Here is a 26,843-nt window from a genome sequence, read left to right as displayed (position 1 = left end):
TTTGTGATTGGTCGGTGGAAACTTTAAATGGAAAACTTGCTTGTTCGTAAAAGATGCTTTACCACCATAAAAAGATACGCGTAAAAATACTAGACAGTTTAAGATAACAAAAAGCTAATATTAGCTCGCAATCTTTACAACATCTCAACCATAAAACATACGCTTTAGATGCGAGTTGATATACCTACAGGAAAAGTAATAAAATAAAACGACTATCGAGAAAATCTTCTGCGACCTTTGAAAATGGACGTTTAAATTCTTTGGTAGCTATCGAATTTGTAAAGCTTTTGAACTCTTACAAAAAGAGGTTCTCAGTTCAGTTGGATAGGGTCGGTAGGGTCAATTTAGCAAATTATGTTCTTATTAACTGAAGCCTATTCACGTTGCTTTCTTCTTTCGCAGACCTTCAGCAAACTTTTCAAGAGATTTGACAGAGAACAAAAATTATGCTGAGTAGAAAGAAAATGGGGTTTTTAAAATTACCGTAATTAAATCTTTACCCGTATTATATAAATTGCGGAAATGTTTGTTTGTCGGTTTGTCCTTCAATCACTCTACAACGGAGCAATAAATTAGCGTGCTTTTTGTATGGATATAGACACGTAGTAGGCTACTTTTTTAGTTTGACAAAATAAACATCTTTTCGTTATAGCTAGGTGTCATCGACAGTCCTCTGTGCAGGGCCTGCATGGAGGTCGATGAAACACCGACGCACGTGAATGAGTGTGGCAGATCCCCAACCTCACCCTATGAACCCCTCAGCAACCTGGGTGGTCTACTCGGCTTCTGGAGCGAGGTTGGATGGCTGGAGTGAAGACTTCAGCGGGGAGGGGTAATGTGTGAACCCACCGATAAACATTGCTATGGTCTGTAATACGAAACTTGCTCTAACAGGGTTTATCTTCGGGGGTATCTGGAAGACCACTATCACATGAGGTACAATGTAGAGTGTACGTACACCTGCAGAGTGATTTATTTTTTATTTATTTATTTTATTTTTTATTCGTACCAGAAAGTTATAACAATAAATAGAAAAAGAAAGAAAAAGTGGACAGGGAAGCACTTATTTCTATAAATAAGAGATCTCTACTATTTCCACTCATTTATATTCATTTTTAATCCCCGACCCAAAAATGTTACAAGTGTGTTATAAGTTTGACGTGTGTATCTGTGTATCTGTCTGTGGCATCGTAGCTCCTAAACTAATGAACCGATTTAAATTTAGTTTTTTTTTTTGTTTGAAAGGTGGTTTGATCAAGAGTGTTAGCTATAATCCAAGAAAATCGGTTCAGCCGTTTGAAAGTTATCAGTTCTTTTCTAGTTACTGTAACCTTCACTTGTCAGGGGTGTTATAAACTTGTACCAATATCAGGTCATCAAAACATCTAAATGAATTAAGCTAAATTTAAATAAATCCATACACTTTAAAGGTATGATGTGGTCCTTATAGTGACATACCTTATAGCGCAACTGGTCCCATCTTCTTCGTCCTCCCTCTTGCGTCGTCGGCGTCGTATGTACAGATACGCAGCTAACGCGAACAACACCGCTGCGGTACTGATGCCCAGTATCGCTATGAGGACCACGTCACGGACCTTCATTGTGGCCTGAAAAGATACGAAAGATTTTAAAAAATTGTGGGCAAGAGGTGTCGCTAGTTGTAAGTTAAAACGCGATAAATAAATAGATAATATTCTTTATAATATAAGCAATAGAGGTAATTATTTTGTTAGTCCGTCCAGTAGTTTGAGCTGTGCGTTGATAGATCAGTCAGTCAGTCCGTCATCTTTCCTTTTTATATATTTAGATCAATCAAAGGTTGCCGCAAAAGTTCTAATAATAATAACCCGGATTCAGATCCAAATCAGACGCGATTTGATACTCAACTATATCAATAAAGATTATGTAATGGGTATATTTGGCTACAAAACGAAGGTTGTATCATGCATTTGAATAAATATTTAAGTACTAATAAAAAATGTAAGTTTCTCCGTTTATTGAGCGACCCCAAATTGAATTTCGATAAACTGAATGGTATTTCCTTACAAACAAATAACTTTTGGAAATATTTTTAATACATACTATTTTGTTCTATATAGGTATATATATTATTTTATCGAAAACATCTTGAGGATACCGGTGGTGTAAGTTCTCCATAATGTTCTCAAAGGTGTGTCAAGTCTACCAATTTGCACTTCACCAGCGTGGCAAACGCCTTTGCCACGCTGCCTTTGAACTGGCGTTGGGTTGATGTTGATGATGGTGGTACTTGTGTACATTTTAAACCTAAATAAAGAATTCTTCGTCTTAAAAAAAACTATAAAATGCTTTTTTTGACATAGCTACGAAGTGAAATCTCAAAAAAAAAAATACGCGTTGAATTACGAACCTTTTCCTATTGAAACTCAGTGAAAATATCATGCTTTATTTCATCACTGCATTGGCGTTAAAAGCGATGATTTGCATTTACAGAATAGCATCCAACAGGAAGTATAACCAGCTTTTTGCAAGCAATTTAAGTCCGCAACTATCAGAAACTCGGAGAAGGAAATTTATAAGAAACATTGCAGAACACGAATAAATTCTTAACGAAGCTATAATTTTATTATGCACTATTGCAACTCTTTCTTTCCTGTTAGAACTGGAAACTTTTGCCGTTGAATTTGCAAAAAGCGCACCGAAGAGAGGCCGGATTGTCTTATCGTAAGTATCTGTGGGAAGCGGTGATAGCCCAGTGGTTAAAACGTCGGTTCAGAAGGTTGGGGGGGTTCGATCCCGGGCACGCGCTTCTAACTTTTGAGAACTATGTGCGTTTTAAGCCATTAAAATATCACTAGCTTTAACGGTGAAAGAAAAGATCGTGAGTAAAACCTGCATGCCAGAGAGTTCTCCATAATGATCTCAAAGGTGTGTGAAGTCTGCCAATTTGCATTAGGCCAGCATACCGGGCTACGGCCTAAATCCTTCTCTTTCTGAGAAATGGACTAAGTAATGAGCTAACGATGGGTGACGGCAGTTATCTTGGCACTTTTTGATCATATTATTATGGGTTAGGGGAAGCTTAGTGGAGTTGACCTTGATGCAAAAAGCCCAAGTTTCTAGAGCCAGGGGCTTGTATATCGTATACGATATTATGTCAGTTAGCTTATCTTTTGATATTATAAAAAACCGGCCAAGTGCGAGTCAGACTCGCGCACTGAGGGTTCCGTACTCGGGTATTATTCCAACATTTTGCACGATAAATCAAAAACATAAAATAAATAAAAATCTGTTTTAGAATTTACAGGTAAAGCTCTTTCATAAATGATACCCCACTTGGTATAAGTTATCTTACTTTGAAAATTGAAACACGTTTTAATATTTTTTTTCAAATGATGTAACCACAAATTCGCGGTTTTCAGATTTATTCCTGTACTTATCTATACTAATAAATAAAATTGGAGTGTCTGTCTGTAATTTCGAAATAACTACCTCATATTAAGCTCATATGGTTATTTGAACGATACCAACACCGAATCACACGTTTTTAAAATTTTTGTCTGTCTGTCTGTCTGTCTGTCTGTTTGAAAAGGCTAATCTTGGGAACGGCTGAACCGATTTTGACGGGATTTTCACAGACAAGTAGAGAATTTATCAGGGAGTAACATAGGCTACTTTTTTAACCGACTTTCAAAAAGGGAGTTGTGTTTTTCTACCTATGTACACCGAAATCTCCGAGATTTCTGAACCGATTTGCGTCATTTCTTTTTTAATCGATAGAGGAACTTTGCGACATTGTTTCATAAAAAATTTGGAGTCCAACTCCTTAATCCTGATGCTGCAGGGGATCTGACCAATCCACGCGGGCGAAGCTACGGGCATCAGCTAGTGCTATATATAAGACCTTCTTACCTGCCTTTCATGATAGGTCAGACAGACAGACAGACAGACAACGAAGTGATCCTATAAGGGTTCCGTTTTTCCTTTTGATGTACAGAACCCTAAAAATGTTCCTAAATAGGATTCTTGATTCTCACCTTTGCAAGGATCCATTTTACCAATAGACAAAGCGGCTTTAGCGGACAAAAAATGAAATGCGGGGAGCGTCTATTTTATGGTCGGAAAGTGCCCGCTGACCCATCGCGTCCCTGCTAGTGCCCCCCAAAAAGAGTAAAAAGCATATATCGCACTAACGAATGCAAACGAGGTTAGTTCTGGCCTTTTTCAAAATACAAGCAACACAGATCACACAAAGAGAAGTTTTAGATAGAATAGAATAGATTTTTATTCAAGTAGACTTTTACAAGTGCTTTTGAATCGTCAAAATAATTTACCACTGGTTCGGAATGCCGTGCCTACTGAGAAGAACCAGCAAGAAACTCGGCGGTTGCTCTTTTCAACTGTTCAATTTACAATGCCATACTATACAAGCAATTGCAGCCCATCGCATAAGGTTTATATGCTTTTTTAGAAACACCTTTCATCAGACCAGACTTGAATCGATTCAGGCTAAATTATTTATTTAAATAAAATCTGCTATCTCAAAAATAATTTGGGACTGCAAAAATATTTTAACGTTCAAACTATTGTGAATGATTTCCATTATAAGTATAGGTTCTTACTTACGGCTACACTCACGTATTTAGTCAATGTAATGTAATGTTGAAACTAGTCAGGCTAGTTTCAAACCCATCCGGGGTCCTTTTTCATAGGGACTCAGCTCGCTGCGCGTCGTAGTTGAGACTGCGTTGAGAAAAGGATTAGGATGATTCAGTATTGAAGTTTTTTTTAAAGAACATTAACCATGCTAAATCATGACTAATGTTCTCCTTTCCCCTCCAACTAAGCGTAAAGCTTGTGATAGAAGTAGGTACGACAATAGTGCAACGGGTAGGGTTTGAACCGCCGGCCTTTCGGAATTCAGTCCGCTCAACAACCGTTGAGCTATTGAGGCTCAAGACTGAGTTTAGCAGGTAGAGTTCGACAATTTATTAATCTTGCACAAAATGTAAGTACTTATTCATTTATTTGATTACAGCTTTTGTCGTAATATCTGTACGCCTTCAAGGGTGCTAGGTCGGACGCATTATGCTGGCGTGCATCCAGTGCATCCGTTGAATATTCACCCCGCAAATAGATTTAGAGCACCGAGTAATTGCCCGCATTTTGTGTAATGGTGGGCTGTTGCGGATCCAAATTGGCTGTGAAATACTTTTCCTCCTTCACTGAACTTATGTGGGATAATTTGGGAAGCTATAAGTTGGTCATAATAACGGAAGCCTTTTTTCTCAATTTATAGACTAGCGCTTCGCTGCAACCAGATCTGCTGGCAAGTGTTGATCATGCAGTCTAAGATGGAACGCGCTTTCTTAGAAGATGCCTATTCACTGTTGACTTGAAGGTTTTCATCAGTCAGTCAGTCAGTCTCCACCTTTAATACTTATAGGTATAAAAGAAAACTGATTTCGGAAGGGTGAATCATATCTTAACGGTTCGAATTAAAACCAAGGAAGTAAATCGCTTCGTACGTGTTCATGAAATCCGTAGGTATACGTACAGGTGCAGACCTTGACGATGCTTTGCAATACGATAATAAGTAGAAAGGTGAAAAATCTTCACATAAATATGGTATTTTTTTTTTAATATTTATTTTTAGCTTAAGTACTTACTAAGCTTTAAACACACCGTGAGACGGTAAGTGATTTTTGTAACGATCTTAGCAGAAAGAACTGCATAGGTACTATGAACCCACGACAAACAGCAATGCTTTTGCATTAGGATAAGTTTTTTATCGAATCCTTTCAAAGATTTAGGAAGAGGGGTTTAAACCCTCACAAAATTCTCCCTTGCTATATAGGTACAATGTAGCCTTTCAAGCCGAGAAATATCATGGTGGGTTTAAGTTATCTCTTTTCTCATAAGAAACAGGGTCATCAAGGTTCTGCATAGTACCTAAGTAGGTATACCTAACTTTAACCTACTTATAAAAGCTTACAAAGTATTAGTTCCACTAGGTACTTCCGGATACTAATTTTAAGCTCGAAGTAGTTTCCACGAAAAGTTACAGTAGCTTAAAGGAGAATTTAAGGCAGTATTTCAACTACAAACAAGAACACTGCCTTATTCGGCGCACGGAATTTTTGAAATTCATCGCATTTAAAGTTTGAGAATTTTCTCTTGTATTCTCCCCCTGTTTTCGAAGCAGGTGAAATATTACCAGGAAACACAGATGGTGATACAACATACATAGCCTGTACTACTTTGGACGCAAGTTTTCTATAGGTAAGTACAACCGCAAAATAAATCTCTTACGGTCAAGTACAGAAACATGTCTAAATGCATGTCTATAATTTTTAGGGGTCCGTACCCAGGACCGGACTCTATTACTAAGGCTTCGCTGTCCATCCGTTTGTCCCTCTGTCTGTCAGCGGGTGGTATCTTATGAACCATATTAGGTAGACAGTTGAAATTTTCACAGAGTGTTTTCTATTGCCGCGATATCAATAAAAAGGACGTAAGTACATATTATAGTGCTCTAATATACGATGTAACGAAACCCTTCGTGAACGAGTCCGATTCGTATTTGACCGGTTTTTTACTAATGGAAGAAAATGTTCGTAATCGTTGATTGCATATTTAAATCAGTCAGAGTGGATTCTAGAATGCAATAATTCCTTTGCCAAAGCTATTACAAAAGTGATTAAAGCAAGCCCAAGAGACTGATAAAAAGAATTCAAAAAGCTACAATTAAAATGCAAATTCACGCGAATGTAGTAGTTTGTATTAGGTCGACATGGCAATCGGGGTGGGGACGCCCGCACACCCGCACTTCCCCCGCACTAACCCGGTGCGGGATAAAGCAGGTGACGTTCTTTCTTTCTTCAGGTGACGTGAAAGCGGTTCTTCTGGTGCTGCAAATGTTCATGGGTGGCGGTATCTAATCACTTAACATCGGGTGACCCACCTGCTAGTTTGCTTGCTATTTTTAAGACAAACAAAACATGGGTTTGACTAGTCAGTATTCATATCTGACTTATGCTACCCAAAGCGACTTGTTTAAATCTACATATTTAAATATAAAAGGAAAAGGTGACTGACTATAATATGATATGTCATATGACGGTTTGGCCGAAATTTAGCATGCACGTAGCTAGACTTTTTCAATTCAACCCCTAAGGGGTAAATAGGGGTTTGATATTTGAGTAGTTGACGCGAACGAAGTAGCGGACATAAGCTAGTATTATGCCACAGATATTATAAAAGTCGTAAATATATAACGACATCGATTCCACTTATTCCCCAGCGAACTCCACACCTCTAGCTATCATTGGTGTAGAGAGTGCTCCGCTTAGATATGCAAGCTCACTTGCCATTTAGTTGTACTTGTACGAGCTACCTTGACTAAGATTGACTACCTTATTTAAAACCACGAGCATGTTTACACGAGAGTATACTTGAACAAGTAAAGAGTTATTTATAGTTTGTAATGTTTTGTTTACTAATGTTACTAATGTTTACTAATTATGCGAATATGTGTTCGTTTGTTGGATCATCCTTCAGTCAGCTGTAATGTAGCAACAAATGCATGGATACAATACTGGACAGTAACATAGGCTAATTTTAATCTTGGGAAATCAAAAAGGTTCCACAGGGTTTTTAAATAACTATTGCATTATCTAGTTCATAAATTTTCGAATCCATACTGTAATAACATGTATATGCAAAAATGTGTCTGTCTGCTAGCTTTTAACGGCCCATCCGGTGGACCGATTTTGATGAAACTTGGTACAGAGATAGCTTGCATCCCGGGAAAGGACATAGGCTACTATTAATTCCAGAAAATTAATCAGAAATTTTACAAAAACCTAAACCCATGCAGAAGAAATCTTGTACCTGCATCATGTAATTTATAAATGAACGTTTTTCTGTCTTTTTTCTGACCTGGCAAGAAACTCAGCGGCTATTGTAATTTTTTTTGAAATAATATGTCACAATATGTAAATATGCAATACATAGGCGATGTAAATATTACAGTACCCTGCGGGCTGCTGGATTCAAACCGACCATTTCCATACAATCTAAATAAATTCACAAATTCACAACTCTTAACTTGATCGAGTGTACTGTCTCGTGTAAACACGCTCGGGTCGATTGACCTTCCGCGTTGACTCTGCAAGTTATGCCCTCTCAAATTTGTGGTAAGTCCTATTCAGACTTCCCAAAGTTCCAATTGTACCCTTTTCAAAAGAAATCTTAAGGTTTTCGTAGTAATTATACTACTATTATATTATGTCTATTAAGACATATTTTTACTTTTGAACAAAAATGGATTAAATACTACTTTTACGTGGCACAAGGTATTAAAAACCATTTATTTTTAAGTCGGAATCACACACAAAGGTTCCGTATAATCGTAAAAAAATAACACTTTAATTTTTTGTGATGTAACCTTGTGCTTTCTTTTGTCATTCACGGTTTTCGGATTTTTACCTTTAGGTATGCTATTACATTGCTACTTACCTTTCATGATTCTAGGTCAATGAGACCTAGAATCATGAACCCTATAGGTTTTTATTCTCTTGACGGGTCTTAGACACAGACAGACAGAACGAAATGATCCTATAAGGGTACTTTTTTTTCTCTCAACGGAATCTTAAAACTCTTTCAAAAGAATCCTTTACAGTTTTCAGTTGCCGCTTCGAACTTTTAAAGAAGTTAACGCAAAGATGTTTATGTTTTCTCTTTTAATTTTCCACGAAAATGGAAAATTCACTATGGGTAAACGGATTATAGAGGCAATCTGTGAGAGTTTTTTTTAAATCTTCCAAGTAGAATCTAAAAAATACTTACCTACTTTATAAAAACTTCTTTAAAAACTTTACATGTATCTTTTTCCAACTTTTTGGTCTAGACATTTTAAAAATCTTGTGGAAACTTCATAAATCCTTTTATTTTCCCGTATTTAAAACTTTTTAGCCCGCAAAATTATATAGTGATATGTCAAATATTAGGCTATGGGTGACGTGAAATCAAAAAAAAAATTGGCGATCAATAGGCTACCTAGCGTCAAACGTAGGAAAAATTGACGCCTGCCAGTGACGCCAAAGCCTCGACGTTTTGTTACAAGTTGCCTAACCGTCGTGAACTGTGATCTAGTCAAACTAATATTATAAAGTTTGTGTGTATGTTTGTTACTCTTTCACGTAAAAACTACTGAACGGATTTGGCTGAAATTTAGAATGGAGGTAATTTATACCATGAATTAACACATGGGCTACTTTTTATCTCGGAAAATCAAAAAGTTCCCACGGGATTTTTAAAATCCTATATCCACGCGAAGTCGCGGGCATCAGCTAGTAATTCATAACTTAACGTTTATTGACATTACAATACGTAATACGTAGGCACATGTGAGTTGTGGGTACATAAGCTTATAAGTACCTCCGCTAAATCACGTGAAATATTGAACAGATTCAGAGTGGCAGGCCACTGGCATCCGATTGGCAATTATGTCAGACAGGACGGACGGAATTAACGTGGTAAATGCCGATATCAAGCATTGTTACAATGTTAAGGCCCCTGCACTCGGCTTAATAAAATCAAAATCACGGCTGCCAATAAACGAACTAAAAAGCAAAATTTTTCACATTTCAAAATGGAAAATCAAATAGTCCCCACGGGATTTTGAAAAACGTAAATCCACGCAGACGAAGTCGCGGGCATCTGCTAGTTCAAAACATTTTTATTCAATTAGACTTTTACAGGTACTTTTGAATCGTCAAGAGCATCTACCACTGGTTCGGAATGCCTTTCCTACCAAGACGAACCAGCAAGAAACTCGGCGGTTGCTCTTTTCAAAGATTTGATATACAATATTATACCATTTATAAAAGTAATTGAAGTCCCGCGCAACGCTGGAGCGAGCTGCAGGTCAAATCCGCGCTTTTTTATCATTGACATAATCTTCGATAGAGCAGCCCACACAGCGTATACAAAACGCGCGAATTTTTTTTCGCAATACTGTAACACATGCAATCATACAGAGATGCTCGCACTGCGATTTAAAATTTGCGCGGAACAGAATCTGTAATTTTTGCAATATTGCGAATATTTTGTGCGATATGAAATTGTATTAGCGCTCACCGTATTTGAAGTGTGGGTGAAATTACAAACGCGGAATATAAACCGCGCGAATAAAATTAGCGAGAATAAAAAACGCAGTGCGGGCTAGGCTTTAGATTCATATCATCACAATAAGAAACCTAATGCGCTATTCACTGTGCAAGCTAAAAAACTCGTAATTTTAATTACGTATAGTATAAAACCCTGTCGCAACGCAACTTTCCTTTGTCTCCACTTTATTGGACTTTTTATTCATCTACGTTAGGTAAGGACTTGGACTTGTTTAATAGAATCTCTTTGAAACTTCACTTCACAAGTTTAGCTCATCATCATGAACCCATCGGCGGCCCACTACTGAGAACAGTCTCCTCTCGAAACGAGAATTTAGACCATATAGTCCGCCGCTTTTTTAGACTTCACACACCTTTGAGAACATTATGGCGAAATGTTAGGCTTGCAGGTTTTCTCACGATGTTTTTCTTCACTGTTAAATAGATATTTAATTGATACGATTGTCGCGTACAGCGACTCCGAAAAGTTAAAAGTGCCTGCGATCAAAGTGATCGAACCCCCAACCCCCCCCAAATTGAGAGAGGACGTCATAACCACATAGGACAGTTATCACGGCTTACCGGTTTACCTACTAAAATATTATTAGGTTGGTTTATTTTTAACCCCCGACCTAAAAAGAAGGGTGTTATAAGTTTGACGTGTGTATCTGTGTATCTGTCTGTGGCATCGTAGCTCCTAAACTAATGAACCGATTATAATTTAGTTAGTTAGTGGCTTGATCGACAGTGTTCTTAGCTATAATCCAAAAAAATCGATTCAGCCGTTTGAAAGTTATCAGCTCTTTTCTAGTTATTACTGTAACCTTCACTTGTCGGGGGTGTTATAAATTTTTAATTTACACTTGTTGCGTTATTATTTTTGTAATAAACCTGCTTGCCTGCAATTCCACCTAAACCCTGAATCCCTGTATTTTATAAAACGTATCTAATATAAAATAATTACCAGTAAAGTACAGTTCTAAGAAAATCTTCAAAAGCAATTTGCCTCAATTTTCACTTTTTTTTTTTCGTTAATTACACATTGTACCCTGTCATTAGGAGTTTTATTTTCTTTTCATTGGCCGCTTTGTAACAGGACACAATAGAATGTCGTTTTTTGTACTTTTTATAAAGAAAACCCTTATTATTTTATTTCCACCGAACTACTTTTTTGCTGTGGTTTCGTTCACACTGTTGTTCTTTGATCTTTTAATTTAAATATACTTACTATTTAATTTATTTCTTTTACTTTTATCATTGCGTAATCTTATAAGGAACTAGCGACTCTAGGAACTCCCGTGGGAATTTCGAAAATGACATGCCTATATGACTTGCCTATATGACAAAGGAAACTGTGTCAAACTTTAGCTTTCTAGATCCAAGATTAGGCGCTGATGGGTCAGTCAGTAAGTGAGGCACAACTTTTCGTTTTATATTTATTTACATTAACATTATAAAGAGGTAAAGTTTGTAAGTTTAGGAGTTATCTCCGAAACTAATAATCTGATTTTGAAAATTCTTTCACTGATATATAGCTGCATTATTCCAAGTGCTAAATTATATAAAGAAGGCGAAGTATACCTTAAGTATAAACATGTTTGATGTAAAAATATATATTGCACTAGGAAAGTTCTACATTATTATTTAGCAAACCAACATTTTCAAAACGACAAAATCCGTAGTAGGTGTGTGCTTAGCATTAACTTGGCCTTAATTTGAAGCTATTTGTACACAAAAGAAAAAATGCGTCTATTCTATAGTAAGAAAACACCCAAGCAGCGTATTGTTTTGCCTTGTTATCTCAAGTGTTCTTGGAAAGATGTAAGACAACAGAATTCCTAATGATCCCGAAAATTTGCAATTAAGATTATTATTAAAGAAAGCTGAATAAAAACTTATCTTGGAAAGTTTAACGTACCTACCTACACAACAATTTTATTGAAAAATATACTTACCACTCTTTATGATAAAAGCATAAGCAAGGTGTAAACATTCTAATATAATACGATTGCAAGAAAATCATAATTTTTATCTTAAAACTGACTTAGGTCTAGGTGCATAACACTTAAAGTTATGTCAATAAAAGAAAAATAAGCTGCACTAGTCAGGTTTTATCAACTTAGGACTTAAATCAACTACCTGACTTTAACTATCATGTAATTGGGCCTTGGTAACTTATGTAGGTACTTTTTTCTGGCTTTAATCAAGTTATCACATGTACTCGCCTTTCACACTCACTCATTTAATTCCTTAATTATTTATACCTAAAAGCATTAGAAGCTTAAACAATCTTCTAACGCAAACGTCAGTAGTAAAAATGTAAACCATCAAGGTTTTTTTAAAATCTAAACGTGAAGGATGGTGTTTGTGGTTGGGCTCGCCGTCGAAACAGTTTTCCGAACACCAAGTAAATAGAAAACAGCCTTGAAAGCGCGTCTATGAGCTTCGAGAATAGGACTGCTTGGAAAATAAAGGAATTCGTAATTTCTATTGTCTTTCAATTATTTACGTCCAATTGACTTTGGGGTTCAATATTAACATAATTCGTCCCTTAAAAAAAGAAACCAATTTATAAAATTGCTATTTTATTTCCAGCTGTAATCTAAAAGAGAGAAAAGAAAATCTTTTTCTATAGGTTGCTTAATTTAATAAATTACAAATATCATCAGAATTGGTTAAGTGGATGAGCCGTGAAAAGGTAACAGACAGAAAAGCACACATTTGTATATAAATTAGTATAAATGGATGTACCTAGTACGCGACATGTCGAGATGGCAATTGGGGTTTAAGGGGGGGCGTCCCCACCTCGATACTTTCATTTTATAATATAAGGTTTCACAAATTCCAAAGCTCTAAATTCTGGCGAAATTTCAACAGTTATTTTCTGCAACCGGCGGAGTACTGCCTAAGCGCCGTAAATCCACGAAAGTGCGCCAACCGGCAAAATGGCCAATATTTTACATCGCCACGATAATAATTTTGCTTTATGCGTATTGGAAACCCAAGCTTACAACCGCTTAGCGGGTTTGGTGGCCTTAAGTAAGATTAGTGGTAAAATAAATACTAGCGCATCATAAATAACCAGAGTAATGTAAAATATAAACATTTCGATGCCACGTAAGTTATTTACAGTGAATATTAAGACCTCAATTAGTACATTTTTCACGGAAACAGCCTTATTTAGGCAAACTTTTCCAGTACACGCATCAAACCATTTTACATTTTACTCTTTCTCGAAGATGGTTTTAAATCTAATAGTAAACAAGTGTAAATTAAAAATTTATAACACCCCCGGCAAGTGAAGGTTACAGTAACTAGAAAAGAGCTGATAACTTCCAAACGGCTGAACCGATTTTCTTGGATTATAGCTAAGAACACTTTTGTTCAAGCCATCAGTCAAACAAAAAAAAACTAAATTAAAATCGGTTCATTAGTTTAGGAGCTACGATGCCACAGACAGATACACAGATACACACGTCAAACTTATAACACCCTCTTGGGTTTTGGGTTAAAAATATTTTGAAAAATAATTATACTATTTTATTAGGTTCATATTTTCATTAGGTAAATAACTGAAGAAAACCCCAAGTTTAACCTTCAATTAGAAAGAAAAATGACTTAGGCCATAGTCTACCACGCTGGCCAAGTGCGGATTCGCAGACTTTAAATACCTTTGAGAACATTATGGAAAACTTTCGGGCATGCAGGTTTCATCACGTTATTTCCTATTAAAGCAAGTGATATTATTTAAATTATTAATAATTAATTAAACGCACAAAGCTCCGAAAAGTTGGAAGTGTCTGGTGGAGGTGAACCCCAGATGCCTGAATAGGAGACCGAAGTCTTCAACCACTAGGCTATCCCCGCTCTATTAATATTAGTATGAACATATTAAAATATCGGTAGTTGAAGCACGTACTGGCAATCATACCACGTATGTATTTAGATTGAGTCTCCGTAAAATAAACATAATTTTCTTAATGGCTTACATCCCCCAGGCGGGGTGTATGAAACAATGAACAAGAAACGTTCTGAACGAGACATTTTCGTAGACAAGTAGGCATGCGAGTTTCGCTGAAATGAGAATGCCATCGTTTAGACATTACCACGTATGAATAACTTCTTTTATACATATTTCTTACCTAAAAAGTCTGCTATGTAAGAATTTCTGAGGTCTATCTTTACTTTTACAGAGACTTCCCTCCCCCTGCCCGTACCTCCGTAACTTGGAAATTCCTAATACTTCAGTACTTTATGTAAAGTAGGGAGGCAACAGCTACAAGTTAGCTAATATCAGTAATATCTAGGTTGTGAAATGAAATCTGGCTGGAAACTGTGCCTGGATTATAATTTGATCAAAAACTCAGTATGCATGTCACGTGCTAACATAGTTATACGCTAAAACAACAGTTGTATTCAAAGCGATACTATTTTAAAAAGCGTATAAATAATCGCCGTTTGTTATACAACTGTCTTTTAGACCCGTTTTTAAATGCGTTACAGAAAGTACGATTCGAACGATTCAAAAAATATCTTATAGGAAGTTTGCCAACTTATTATATTTATGTAGATAAACCAAAGTTTTAAGTTGAAAGTAAAATATATTATTTTAGATCTTAAATCTCTCAAAGTGTTACGTCTCTAGACAAAGTTTGGATCAGAGGCTTGGATTGGGTAGAAACATGACACGCGATGGTTGGGCAACTTCGTTCGCTTGGATGTAGGTTTTTAAAAAATCCCGTAGGTACTCTTTGATTTTCAGAGATAAAAAGTAGCCTATGTCCGTCCCCAGGATATAAGCTAACCCTGGATTAGCATCCAGGGTATAATCTATCTCCATTCTAAATTTCAGCCCAATCCGTCCAGTAGTTTTTGCGTGAAGGAGTAACAAACATACACACAAACTTTCGCCTTTATAATATTAGTGTGATGTGAAGTGTGATAGTACTTGAAGTACCTTCTAGTAGTATAGTATAAAGCAGATTGTTTTCGAGATTTGATTGGAGTCTAGCACAAAGTTAGAATAAATTAGCATAGCTTTGTATACGACGAGAGTTTTAGCAGGCACAGAGTGAAACAAATTAGACGCATTAGCATACACTGCGAACTACGCAATAAGCTTCGTCACAATAAACGAAATTCTCTGATAAATTTGCAATCTTGTTAAAATTTTGTAGGCAACATGTGCATTGATCGTTAATTTGTATTTAACTTAGTTGTAGTCAATAGGGTCTTGAACTATAGTAATAAAATGAAGTGATGTTTTGTATAGCAGCTGTAGTTTATGGGGCTAGAAGAAAAAAATAAAAAATAAATAGATTTTTCGAAATTTTTGACATAATTAACCATAACATATTTAAGGAAGGCAATCAATGACGTCACGAGGCAATAAAGAATAAATATTTTTCAATTTTTTTAACATAATAATATTTTTCCGCAGAAATTACCTACTATTACTATTTTATGATAAAAAATTGAAAAATATTTGTCGTTTACGCCTTGTAATCGCCTTCCATACATCATGACATTAGTAAATAATTATGTTAAAATCGTTCAAATAAATAAAAATCATGATTTTTATTTAATTATTCTCTTTAATCATGAAATAGCCCCATAAACTACCGCTGTACAAAACATCACACCATTTTATTACTATAACAGTTCAAGACCCTAATTATTACAAGTAAATTAGGATTTGGCTTGCTAGTTATTCTAGTTGATGTTATTTGTAGCAACTTAACTAGACTAAAACCACAGAATACTGAGGAGGCTCGAAGCGCGCTCCAAAGAAACGCAATTTGACTCTCATTTGAATACTAACCGATCAAACTCGATGAATAATCTAGAAACTTATATGTATCTATGTCTATAGTTTGCCAGATTTCTGTAAAAATATTTAGTTACATGGTTTCAAAAATTTACATACAAGTCTTTGAGGCCGTGTGATTTCAAAAGGCTCTTTTTTTTACGGAAATCTGGCAAACCACATACACAGATATTAGTTTCTACATAGTATCTACAAAATCTAACCGACAAGCTCAACGTTACTTTTAAATAAATACTGATTTTTGCGACGCAATAAAGTGGAATTTCAATTACCAAATTAGTAGCATGAAACTAGTTTCACGACATTATCAATTGCACGTGTAAACGTCTAATTTCGTAATGCATTGCATGTGTAAACGTAACGTAAAATTAGACGTTTACACGTGCAATTGATAATGAAATTAAAGTCGTGAAACTAATTTCGTGCCACTAATTTCCAAATGTAAATTTCGCTAGACGAGTCGCCGTCGCGCGTCGCGGTCGCATACCACAAACTCTACCTTTAACGTTTTAATGAATTACAGAGCACGTGCTTGTAGGTATAATGTATTTATTTCAGCACGAGAAAGAGCCGAGAGCGTCAAAGGTCGCGCGGGGATAAGGGTCCAACACGTAGAGGCTTTGTGAGGGAGTTAATTTGAATGGCATGCGCAGACGTGCCAACTAGTCTAGTCGGTGACCGACACGTTGTAGTCAACAGAAAATAAATTATTTACGCTGACTAAAGCTATACACACACGTGAATTTGTGGTTATATCACACAAAAAAAAATGCGTTCACAAAAGATTTAATTCACTAAATCACTTATAGATGGAGCAGACCGTTATTAACTTGCAGAGTTCTACATAAGGATGTTAGGTATAACTTGTACGATGGTTCGGAACCATTTGCATAGGAGTCCGACTCGCACTTGACCGGTTTTTTTTAACTTTTTAAATTACTTGTTCCCACTGTAAGTAGATACTTATACGTACCAATTCTGAATTCTATGGCGCACCATAATAACATTATTGTTTCCTTTACATACATAGGCACACAATCGGGACATATTAACACGATTCAACTGTTCAATTCAATAGTAAAATTTCATGTAGCCGTACCATTTTCAGTAACGATACTAAATTACTGCTATCGGCAGCTATTTGAATGCACCGAAGATCACACGGCCCCTAATATTGTCGAGCGTTTCCCATACAAATGGAGTCAATTTATCCTTTGTGGGAGTTAAATTGTGGAAACCACAAAGATACTTTCTCACTTGTGAACAAAGTTGCATTTTTTTTTAGAAAAATTATTTCAAGAAGCACGGGCTCTTTGAAGGGTTCTGTATTAGTACAACGGGACCCTAATACTAAGGCTCCACTGTTCATCCGTCTGTCAGCTGGCTGTATCTCATGAACCGTATCATCATCACGGAGGTAAAATGGCTGCCATGCAAATTAAGAAAATAAAAATTACACAGTATTTATTGTAAGATGTTACGGAATCCCTCGTAAGTGACACGAGTCCCGTATTTAACCGGTTTTTATAAACCCCCGACCCAAAAAGAGGGGTGTTATAAGTTTGACGTGTGTATCTGTGTATCTGTCTGTAGCATCGTAGCTCCTAAACGAATGAACCGATTTGATTAAGTTTTTTTTTGTTTGAAAGGTGGCTTAATCGAGAGTGTTCTTAGCTATAATGAATAGAAAACCGGTTCAGCCGTTTGAAAGTTATCAGCTCTTTTCCAGTTTTCTTATAGAGGTTTTTGTGTCGGGGGTTTTTAAAATTTTGAGTGATTATTTATATTTTGTACTGCACACTGAAATACCGCTTTGAAGTCTAAAAATTAATATTTGTGCTTTTTCGTGCGTTCAGGCGGGTTGAAACTTTGTCCAATTCTATTGGTATAGAAATAGCAAGCTACGAGTATTTCATCATCCCGGGGAGGACATCTAACCATTACGCTTAGTGTCTTTCTAAGCCTTTATAACAAAGACGGAGATAAAATCTAGCGGTTTATTCTCAAAAAGTTGTTATGAACCAATTTCAGGCCGCTGCATGGATTGTTCACCTCGACCTACACTTGAATTACATCCTTGAAATTACGAACTACCCCTCAGATTTTATAACGCCACGTAAAAAGAGGAATTTATTTGATTAAACAAATTATGAGTGCTAGGGTTGACAGTTTCACAAAGGTGCGTTTGGAGTAAGATTTTATATTATACCTAAGTATTGTGTTTTTGTGTGTGTTAATGGTTTCCTCAAAAGCTACCTACTGGACCTATTTTGATGTATTCGACATCCTACATGCAAAATTTTAATTTTTTGAGTTTGTTTGAGCTGCACATTCATCAATTAGGTACATCAAGGAGGTACGTCACGTCAGTCAGTTTTTTCTCTAAATAGAGGTACTATAATGTATATAGAGGTATTACCCTAAAATCTTTTGTTTTTATTTACAATATGAATAAAACAGGGGTCACCTATGTATTTGCAAAGTTCTAGCGCTCTTCAAATATAACTTTTCCCAAAATTTTTAGGACCTGCCAGATTTTACGATGCCATGCACAAAATATTATGAATTTATTCCAACAAGCTATATTGGTAGGGTTGTTTCAACAAAATATTTTTATCTAAATAAAAGAACATTGATAAAATAATAAATTTAATGTTATGCTAATAAACAAATAAAATAATTAAAATCTTTATTTTGCTTTCTTATAAAAATTATTTATTTTCTATTACATTAATATCCTAATTTATAAATAGTCTCCTTAAATATAGTTTAATTTTTAATCATATTTTTTTCTTTTTTACTTAAAATATTTGCTTTAGCCTTTTTTAAGAGATTTTCCTTTTAAAAATATATCTACTACGTATTCGATCAAACTTGATTAATTCTGCCTGTGGCGGCTAAAGGTTGTAGCTCATTTACACGACACACGCACGGCTCTGCCTCAAATTGAAGTGACTGCTAGTTGTCGACGCGCCGACAGCTAGCAGAAAGCTCGCTGCCCACGCGATGACAGTATAGCATCTTCCTATTACGTTCATTACAACTTGCTCGAGTGGCCCGCACGCTGTAGATGGCTGGGCTGGTCGCTTGAAGCGTTTAGTAAACGAGACGTCAACCATCGAGTAGCTAGAATGAGGCAAGCTCGCTTGCTGCGCGTTGTTTGCAATTGTCACTATAAAATATGTATGTACATTGTACAGAGTACGACTTTACGCCTATATTTGAATATTTATTCTTTTTCCGTGCGGGAGCGGTGTCGTGTAAGTGAGCTACAATCTTAAGACGGTTATTCCCCTTCATTTTTCTCCACAAATATTATATTTTACTTCTTATCTTACCTGATGGCTGTAACTTTTCTGATGTACATAGATCAGTCACATAGTCAGATAGTAGTTAGTGGTGTACATAGATAGTTTTGTTAGGCAATTTAACTTTTTGTATTTATGTGTAGAGTTTGTCAACCCTATATCTGCGTCACGCCACGTGCGGAAAGTGGCCGAAACACATCCGCATTGCAGAATCATGCGGTGAATCGTTGATTACAAAGAACAAAGAGATACGACATTTCCCCATTCTCAGTGAAGAGATAATTCTTTGTTAGAATTTTACGCACGCACTGGAAAAAGTAACAGCCTAGTGGTTGAAGACTTCAGCGTCCTATTCAGGAGTCAAGAGTTCGATCCTGGACACGCATTTCTAACTTTTCGGAACTATGAGCGTTTTTAGCAATTAAATTATTACTTGCTTAAACGGTGTCGGAAAACATCGTGAGGAAAACTGCATACCTAAATTTTTTTTTTGTATAGAGCTGAGTGTGAAGTCTGCCAATCTGCACTTGGCCAGCGTGGTGAGCTATGGCCTAAGTAGGTACTTCTCATTAGGAGAGAAACCCCGTCTTCAATAGTTAACCTGTGATATGGGTTGATGACCCATTGCAAATTAGCTCTCTATTTACCTCGTTTTTGAATAAAATAAAGAAGACAAAGAAATAATATCTTCCGATAAATAAAGCTCATACTTAATTGTATTTTAGAAAGTGAAGATGAAATGCGCCTGTGTATGTGACCCATACCTACACAGATACATGTATAATATTGGCACGAGGTGGCACGCACTTTTGACACCTTTTAACTTTTTCTTCTTCCAGACCTTATCCCATGTTACGTGGGGTCGGCACAACATGTCTTCCTCTTCCATGCTCTTCTGTCATCCATCAACGTATCATCTTTTTGACACCTTTTAACATGCTTCAAAAATTGGCAGCGCCGGTTATCAGGGTTGATAAAAGGCAAACCAAATTAAACTAAGCGACATGTCACACACACACCTGAATCAATATCGTCGACTCCCCAAACTCCAACGTGAACATATCGCATTTATTACGCCCATTAAACTGGCTAAGGCAGTTTCTCCTTATATTTGTATATTTACCTATCGATATCTTGGCAATATAAAGCCCCAACAGCTTGAAGGTTAGGGCATGGTAGGAAATAAAAGTCGCATATAAGCTTACATTCCTCACATACTCTTCTAAGACGAACATATTACGCTAATTGATAGTAATAATTATTTTTATTATAATCTTTTGTTTCTACATCTATAACTAGGAGTGGTAATAGCCTAGTGGTTCAGAGGACGGCCTTCTTTTCGGCAGGTCAGGAGTTCTATCCCGGGCACGTACCTCTAACTTTTCGGTGTAATGTGCGTTTTAAGCAATCAAATATCCTGAGAGTTCTCCATAATGTTCTCAAAGGTGTATGAAGTCTACCAATTTGCACTCGGCTAGTGCCTTAAAAAGGCTTAGATTAAGAATTGGTCTCCACTGCGCGTCGTACCGCAGCGGGGACCAATCCCTAATCTAAGCCTTTTTTATTCTGAGAGGAGAGGTGAGATGAAAAAGTAAAAATTAAAAATACGGTCTCACTGCTTCTATTGGAGCTCCAAAAGTATAACATACTCGTATAACAAAGTATATTTTAAAACACAAACATAAAAATGAACTTTAAATTGTAATATTTTCAAAGAACACGTCAAAGCTCTTTACAACTCCCGCGTAAACATGTCCCTAGATTTATAACCTTCATAAAACTCTCTCAAAACAATTTCCCTTCGCGTTCCCACACGTATTAACTGTGTGAAAATATGTTTAGGAATTATATTGTTAAGCTTCTTAATTAAATAAGTAAACATTGATACTTGTGGTCCTAACTCACTTACACGACACCGCTCCAGCGCGGTAAAAGAATAAACTTTCAAATATGGGCTTAAAGTTGTACTCTGTACATACGATTTACAGTGACAACAAATAATTGCAAACACCGCGCATCAAGCGAGCTCGCAGCAATTTAACCATTCGATGCTTGACATCTCGCTTACCACGCGCTTCAAGCGTGCGGCCCACGCGTCTACAGCATGCAGGCCACTTGAGCAAGTTATAACGTGTGTTATGACTTCGTCTGTGGTGGCGTTTGCTGGCGCGCGTGTTGTGGACTTTTTGGAGTGTTTTTTTTGTTAAAACTGACTGAAAAGCGCTCTAAGGGGGTGCCGTGCGTATGTCGGCGAGCGCCGCCACAGACGGGGTCCATACTTGTATAGTTTAGCTAACTTGTTACAAATAACAACAAACTTGACATTGGCTAATCATTGTAAAAGCCAGACGAGAGAGAAAAAAAAAAAAAAACGTGTGTAAATTTTGGTAGACGCCGTACTGCTAGCTGTCATCGCGTGGACAACGAGCTTTCTGCTAGCTGTCGGCTCGTGGACAATAGCGGTCACTCCGATTTGAAGCGGAACCATGCGTGTGTTACGTGGGAACGGTGTCATGTAAATGAGCTAAGACCTTAATTCAGTTGTATTTTCGTTGACGTCGTCAACCGATAAAAGTCTATAGCTGGACATACTTAGATCTCTTCTAAGGACTTCCACACAGCGCCGCCTTTCGCTGCCTGAATCCAGCGGCGACTCGTTTGATCTAAAAAATATCTTGTATAAAATCTCTGGAATAAAATTTGAAGGTCTAAAAGTTCTGCATCTTCTACCATAGGAAACTTTTTGAAAGGTATAGCATTATACCTAATATGAGACCTTTTATTTTAGTTTGGCCAAGAAATTGGTACAATTCCATAAGCATTATCTCTTTAGCCGATAATTTCTTGCCATAACTTAATTACGTATTCTAAATGTAACCTTTTAGGATATAAAACTAACAAGGGTTGAAATTTCGAGACTTGAATTTATAGCATTGGTAAACCTTCCCTAACAATATAATATGTAAATCCTTTGATTTATTCATAAAATATTCCAAATAGTGCGTCTGCCTATTTATCTGGCCTGTCCGTCCTACTATTACCGATTTTGATGAAATGTGACGCGGGATATAACTTGCATGCTAGATACTATACTTTTCATTGTACACAATTGGGGCCGGCGCACATACTATGGCGAAGCGCGGCGGAGCGCAGCGCAGAGCATGCCCGCGAAGTTTTCTAATTACGCGAATTTCTACCAGAGAATGCGCGAGCACGCGCGAGACTGCGCGCGGATGCGTGCACGGATGCACAATTGATTTTAGATATAATTTCAATGAGGACAATGTCGATAATATTTTGACTGTGAACAATGCTCCGCGTTGCGCTTCGCCATATGTGCGCCGGCCCTTAACGTATTTAATTAGATTTGAGAAAAAGTTCAAAACATGTGAATTTACAGAAGGCGTACACTCTAGTTAATTAATAGGACGGTAAACACGTACCGATATATGCCTCCCTTTGAAGTTTGTATGTAGAGTTCACTCACTTTGCCTACTGTTGAATACGACTAGCTACATGTTCATACGTTTAATACGTAAATAGTGTATTAATTTACATTTGAGAGTTATTTTAAGGTAAAGGGCAAAATCCGGGAGTTCGCTGAAATTTTACACCCTAATTATTGTGCCCTTCTTTGAAGCTTTGAGCGATTCACTCTAATTAAAGAGTTGAGGACTTGCAGAGTTTCTCACATTTCAATCCTGAAAGGTAAGCACCCTTGCGTCTGTTTTTTACATTTCGCTAAGAATTTTACTTGACGAATTTGAGTTCACCTACTTACCTACTTACTTATATTTGTGTGAAAAAGTGAATCATGAAAAGTAGGTAGCAATATCATAATATAGCACAAGTAAAGGAAAAAATCCGAAAACCGTGAAATAGTGTTTCATCACAAAAAAAATAAAGATTTGTGTTTCCGAAATATAATATTAAATATATATATAAATAAATATAATAATTAGTTAACTATACTTATCTTACTTTGTTTTAATGGTTTGAGATTTCTTCTACAATGTTGCGGAACCTTTCATGTGTGAGTCCGACTCGCACTTGACATGAAATCGCAGACATCATTTAGTATTCAATGAAAATAAACGCAAGCCTTAATAAATACTAATTGTACTAATTAAGTACAGATTTTCAGTGCACTTTGAAAATTATTGAGCGGAATGCATTATAACTAGAACATGTCAGGTACTGACGATAATTTGTTTGAATTTGGGGTAATGAGGGGCTTATATCAAACCTCTCCGGCAATATCCGTTCTCGCTATCGAAAATCCATTTATTATGAAATCGACGAGTTTTAAATTGAATATTAACGATCAGACTCGTTAGCTTTAAGTTAGTTAAAAGGTAACAATTCAAGCATAAACTAGTCTCATTGTACCTGTTTTACTGTAAAATAAATCTGAGTTCTAAATAGAAGTTTTCACCAGCATTGATTGAAGATACTTAAGAAGGTTTCAAGTCCCAGTTATAGTACGTCAGACAATGCCAATGTATGAATGAATGAATGAATGAATATACTTTTATTGTACACCACAAAATTAGTACAGAAAAACACATAAAAAGCTCAACAAAATATAGGTACAATTTGTTTTACAATGTATTTAAGTTTAGGAGAGTAAATAGAAGCGCTTGCCTATATTGAATAAAAAAAATCGCTCTTTCATACTTAGTTGGACTTGGTCAGGCTAAAGGTGCAATACGAAAAAGCTTCCTCCGGATTTTTTTAGTAATAAAGCGTTGCTCAATCCATGAGAGAGCTGGTATCATCCTACTGTTCTCGGAGTTGTACAGGGCAGCGTCGTGGGTGTAAACTGTAAATAAACATCACTTTACTCTCCGGTACTACAAAACTTTGCTCAAAGCCTATCTTCAATGCCAATAAAACGGGAAAATTATGTATTTTGTCAATATTTTCTGCAAAACAATGATTCCCGATATTCAAACCGAGTCGCGGACCAAATAATCTTTTATCCGCCATAATCCTATACGCAAATCAATGTTCGTGCATTCTCTACGAGGACGGGGGATTAAGCGATACCACTGTTAGCACGAGCTAATGCCTGTTATTTCTCTATCAGCAGATTATGAAGGCTTTTTCGTATTTTCGTGTGATTTTCGAAACAAAGCGTCTAAGTCTTAACAGATGTTTAGGATAGGATACTCGTAATCTAGAGTGAAACAAACGATGGCGATGGCCGCAACGAAACACACCTCAATGGCTAGGACGCGCATATTGTTGCTCTTACTATAAACGAGATAGAGTACAAAGTTTGATATACTTATCTACTCAAACTCAAATCATTTATATTCCAAATAGATACTGTTGTGCTCCTTTTGATGGTCTGAATTGTTAGATTTGTAATATAATATAATGATGGTAATTGATTACGTAAACTTAAAACTAAAGCTACGAGGGTTCCAAACGCGCCCAGATCTGAGAAGACCTGGGTGCCATATACAACTAGCCGATGCCCTCGACGATCATGTGGATTAAGATTTGCAAAAATCCCGAGGGAACTCTTTTGTTTCCGTTGCACCTAATCTTTCTCCGGTCGTGTCGGATTACCATCCCATCGGGCCATATTAAGAGTTATGAAACAGAAAGTGCACCGCCGCGGCTAAAACTGCGTTGGGAGTAGTAGATAATATTACAAAATCTATATTATAATTTTAACACAGCATTCATCATATCGTCAGTTGTTCGAATTCTGTTCGAACTTTTAAATTTTCAGTAAAATAATGAATTGTCCTCGTACAAATTTCAATAAAGATTTCAATTTGAAGGTATTACGGTTGGAACATCCCCTTATTACCGAAGCACTGATTGGTTTTATTTGAGAGGATTCATTGTGGACTTAATTGAATTTATATTGACTTTTCTTTTAATCCCCATAGTCTAGGTGCATTATGAAAAGTTTTTAACCCACGACCCAAAAAGAGGAGTGTTATAAGTTTGACGTGTGTATCTGTGTATCTGTCTGTGGCATCGTAGCGCCTAAACGAATGAACCGATTTTAATTTAGTTTTTTTTTTTTTGTTTGAAATGTGGCTTGATCGAGAGTGTTCTTAGTTATAATCCCAAAAAATTGGTTCAGCCGTTTAAAAGTTATCAGTTCTTTTCTAGTTTTCTTGTAGAAAATCTTCCGTTAATCTTACCGTTAGGTTCATAATATTATGTCCATTGACAAATATCAAGCTGTCAAGATGGACGTTGCGTAGATACATAATTATTTATTTGAAAATGATGTTTTGGAAAACGCAGATACTTTGGATCCAATATAATCGGTTCAGCCGTTTGAAAGTTATCAGCTGTTTTCTATTTACTGTAACCTTCACAATGTCGGGGGTGTTATAAATTTTTAATTTACACTTGTTCAAAAGTTGGTATAAAGGTCTCAACACACTTGAGCAACTGTAACTAGAAGAACTCTAGCCTACGAATCATTAATTTCATCAAAGTGTCATCCAAAACATAAAAGCCTCCGATAGATTACTAAGTCAGAATGGTAATTTATAAGACATCAATCACCAGTTGATGGATGAGGTCGGAGCTACTGTGAATTACAGCGTACATATAGAAGCACTCAATATTTATTACCGTAACATGCTGCTTGTTTGTCACCGTGTTATTATTGTATAGAAAAACATATTTTTGGGGTTTCGTACTTCAAAAGGAAAAAAGGATCCCCTATAGGATCACTTCGTTGTCTGTATGTATGTCTGTCTGTCTTTTTGTCTGTCTGTCTATCTGTCTGTTTGGCTGCCTGCCTGTCTAACCACCTACCCGCTAGCCCGCCCATTTGTGGACGAGTAAGTATTACATATATTATTATTGATCATCATTATGATCAACCCATTGTAGGTCCACTACGGCTCTCCTCTGAGAATGAAAAGGGTTCACACCATAATCTGCCACCCTGGCCCAGTGTAGATTGGCCTTTCCACTGGTTCTCCCACACTTCAGTTCGGAGATATACTTACCTACGCAGTGCGCTCACTTTATCCCTTGCTTTATCCACTGATAGTCGGGCCACACTAAGGTTAACGTCAATGCCCAACAATGCCATAATTATCGCAATATTCGACGAGTTAAACTGAGTGGCCACACTTTAACGGTTAACGTCTAATGCCAATTGAATTGGGGTTCATCTAACACCAAACGGCATTGTGAATGCCGTTGTACCTTGATCCTGGCTACATTAGCCGCTATACGCGTTTGCCGCTAATGTGGTCGGGACATTCCTCTACCTACGTAAACATTCGTTTAGAACAAACGCTACCTCCAGTGGTGAAACCCATTTCGCTATCTGTTAGTTTGGGTGAATTATTCGTGTTGAAAGGATCAAAGCTATTCACTGTCTAACCAATACATAAGAAAAGGTCAAAAGGATCCTTTTAAATGACCGACTATTTTAGGTACAAAGTTAAATGCTTCGTAAAAGCTCATATTATGTGTGAAAAAGGGCTCGGAAACCTTTTTCTAATTATAAATATTGTAATATAATAACATTAAAATTTATATGTAACTAGCTTATGCCCGCGACTT

The 26,843-nt window shown here is 36.6% G+C and overlaps 1 protein-coding gene across 3 annotated transcripts in view; it reads right to left on the bottom strand.

The window, feature by feature from the left end:
• LOC123871265 (synaptotagmin-7) overlaps positions 1–26,843 on the bottom strand; it is a 425,136-nt gene that overhangs the window by 318,004 nt on the left and 80,289 nt on the right. For all 3 annotated transcript variants that reach the window (XM_045914960.1, XM_045914962.1, XM_045914961.1), the window contains exon 2: positions 1,459–1,607. In XM_045914960.1, coding sequence (XP_045770916.1) covers positions 1,459–1,601 — 143 coding nt within the window. In that variant the 5' untranslated portion in view covers positions 1,602–1,607. The remainder of the gene's footprint in view (positions 1–1,458; positions 1,608–26,843) is intronic.

The sequence above is a fragment of the Maniola jurtina genome, chromosome 13, assembly GCF_905333055.1.
Source record: "Maniola jurtina chromosome 13, ilManJurt1.1, whole genome shotgun sequence".
Taxonomy (NCBI): Eukaryota; Metazoa; Arthropoda; class Insecta; order Lepidoptera; family Nymphalidae; genus Maniola; species Maniola jurtina.
This window is presented reverse-complemented; position numbering and strand designations above follow the sequence as displayed.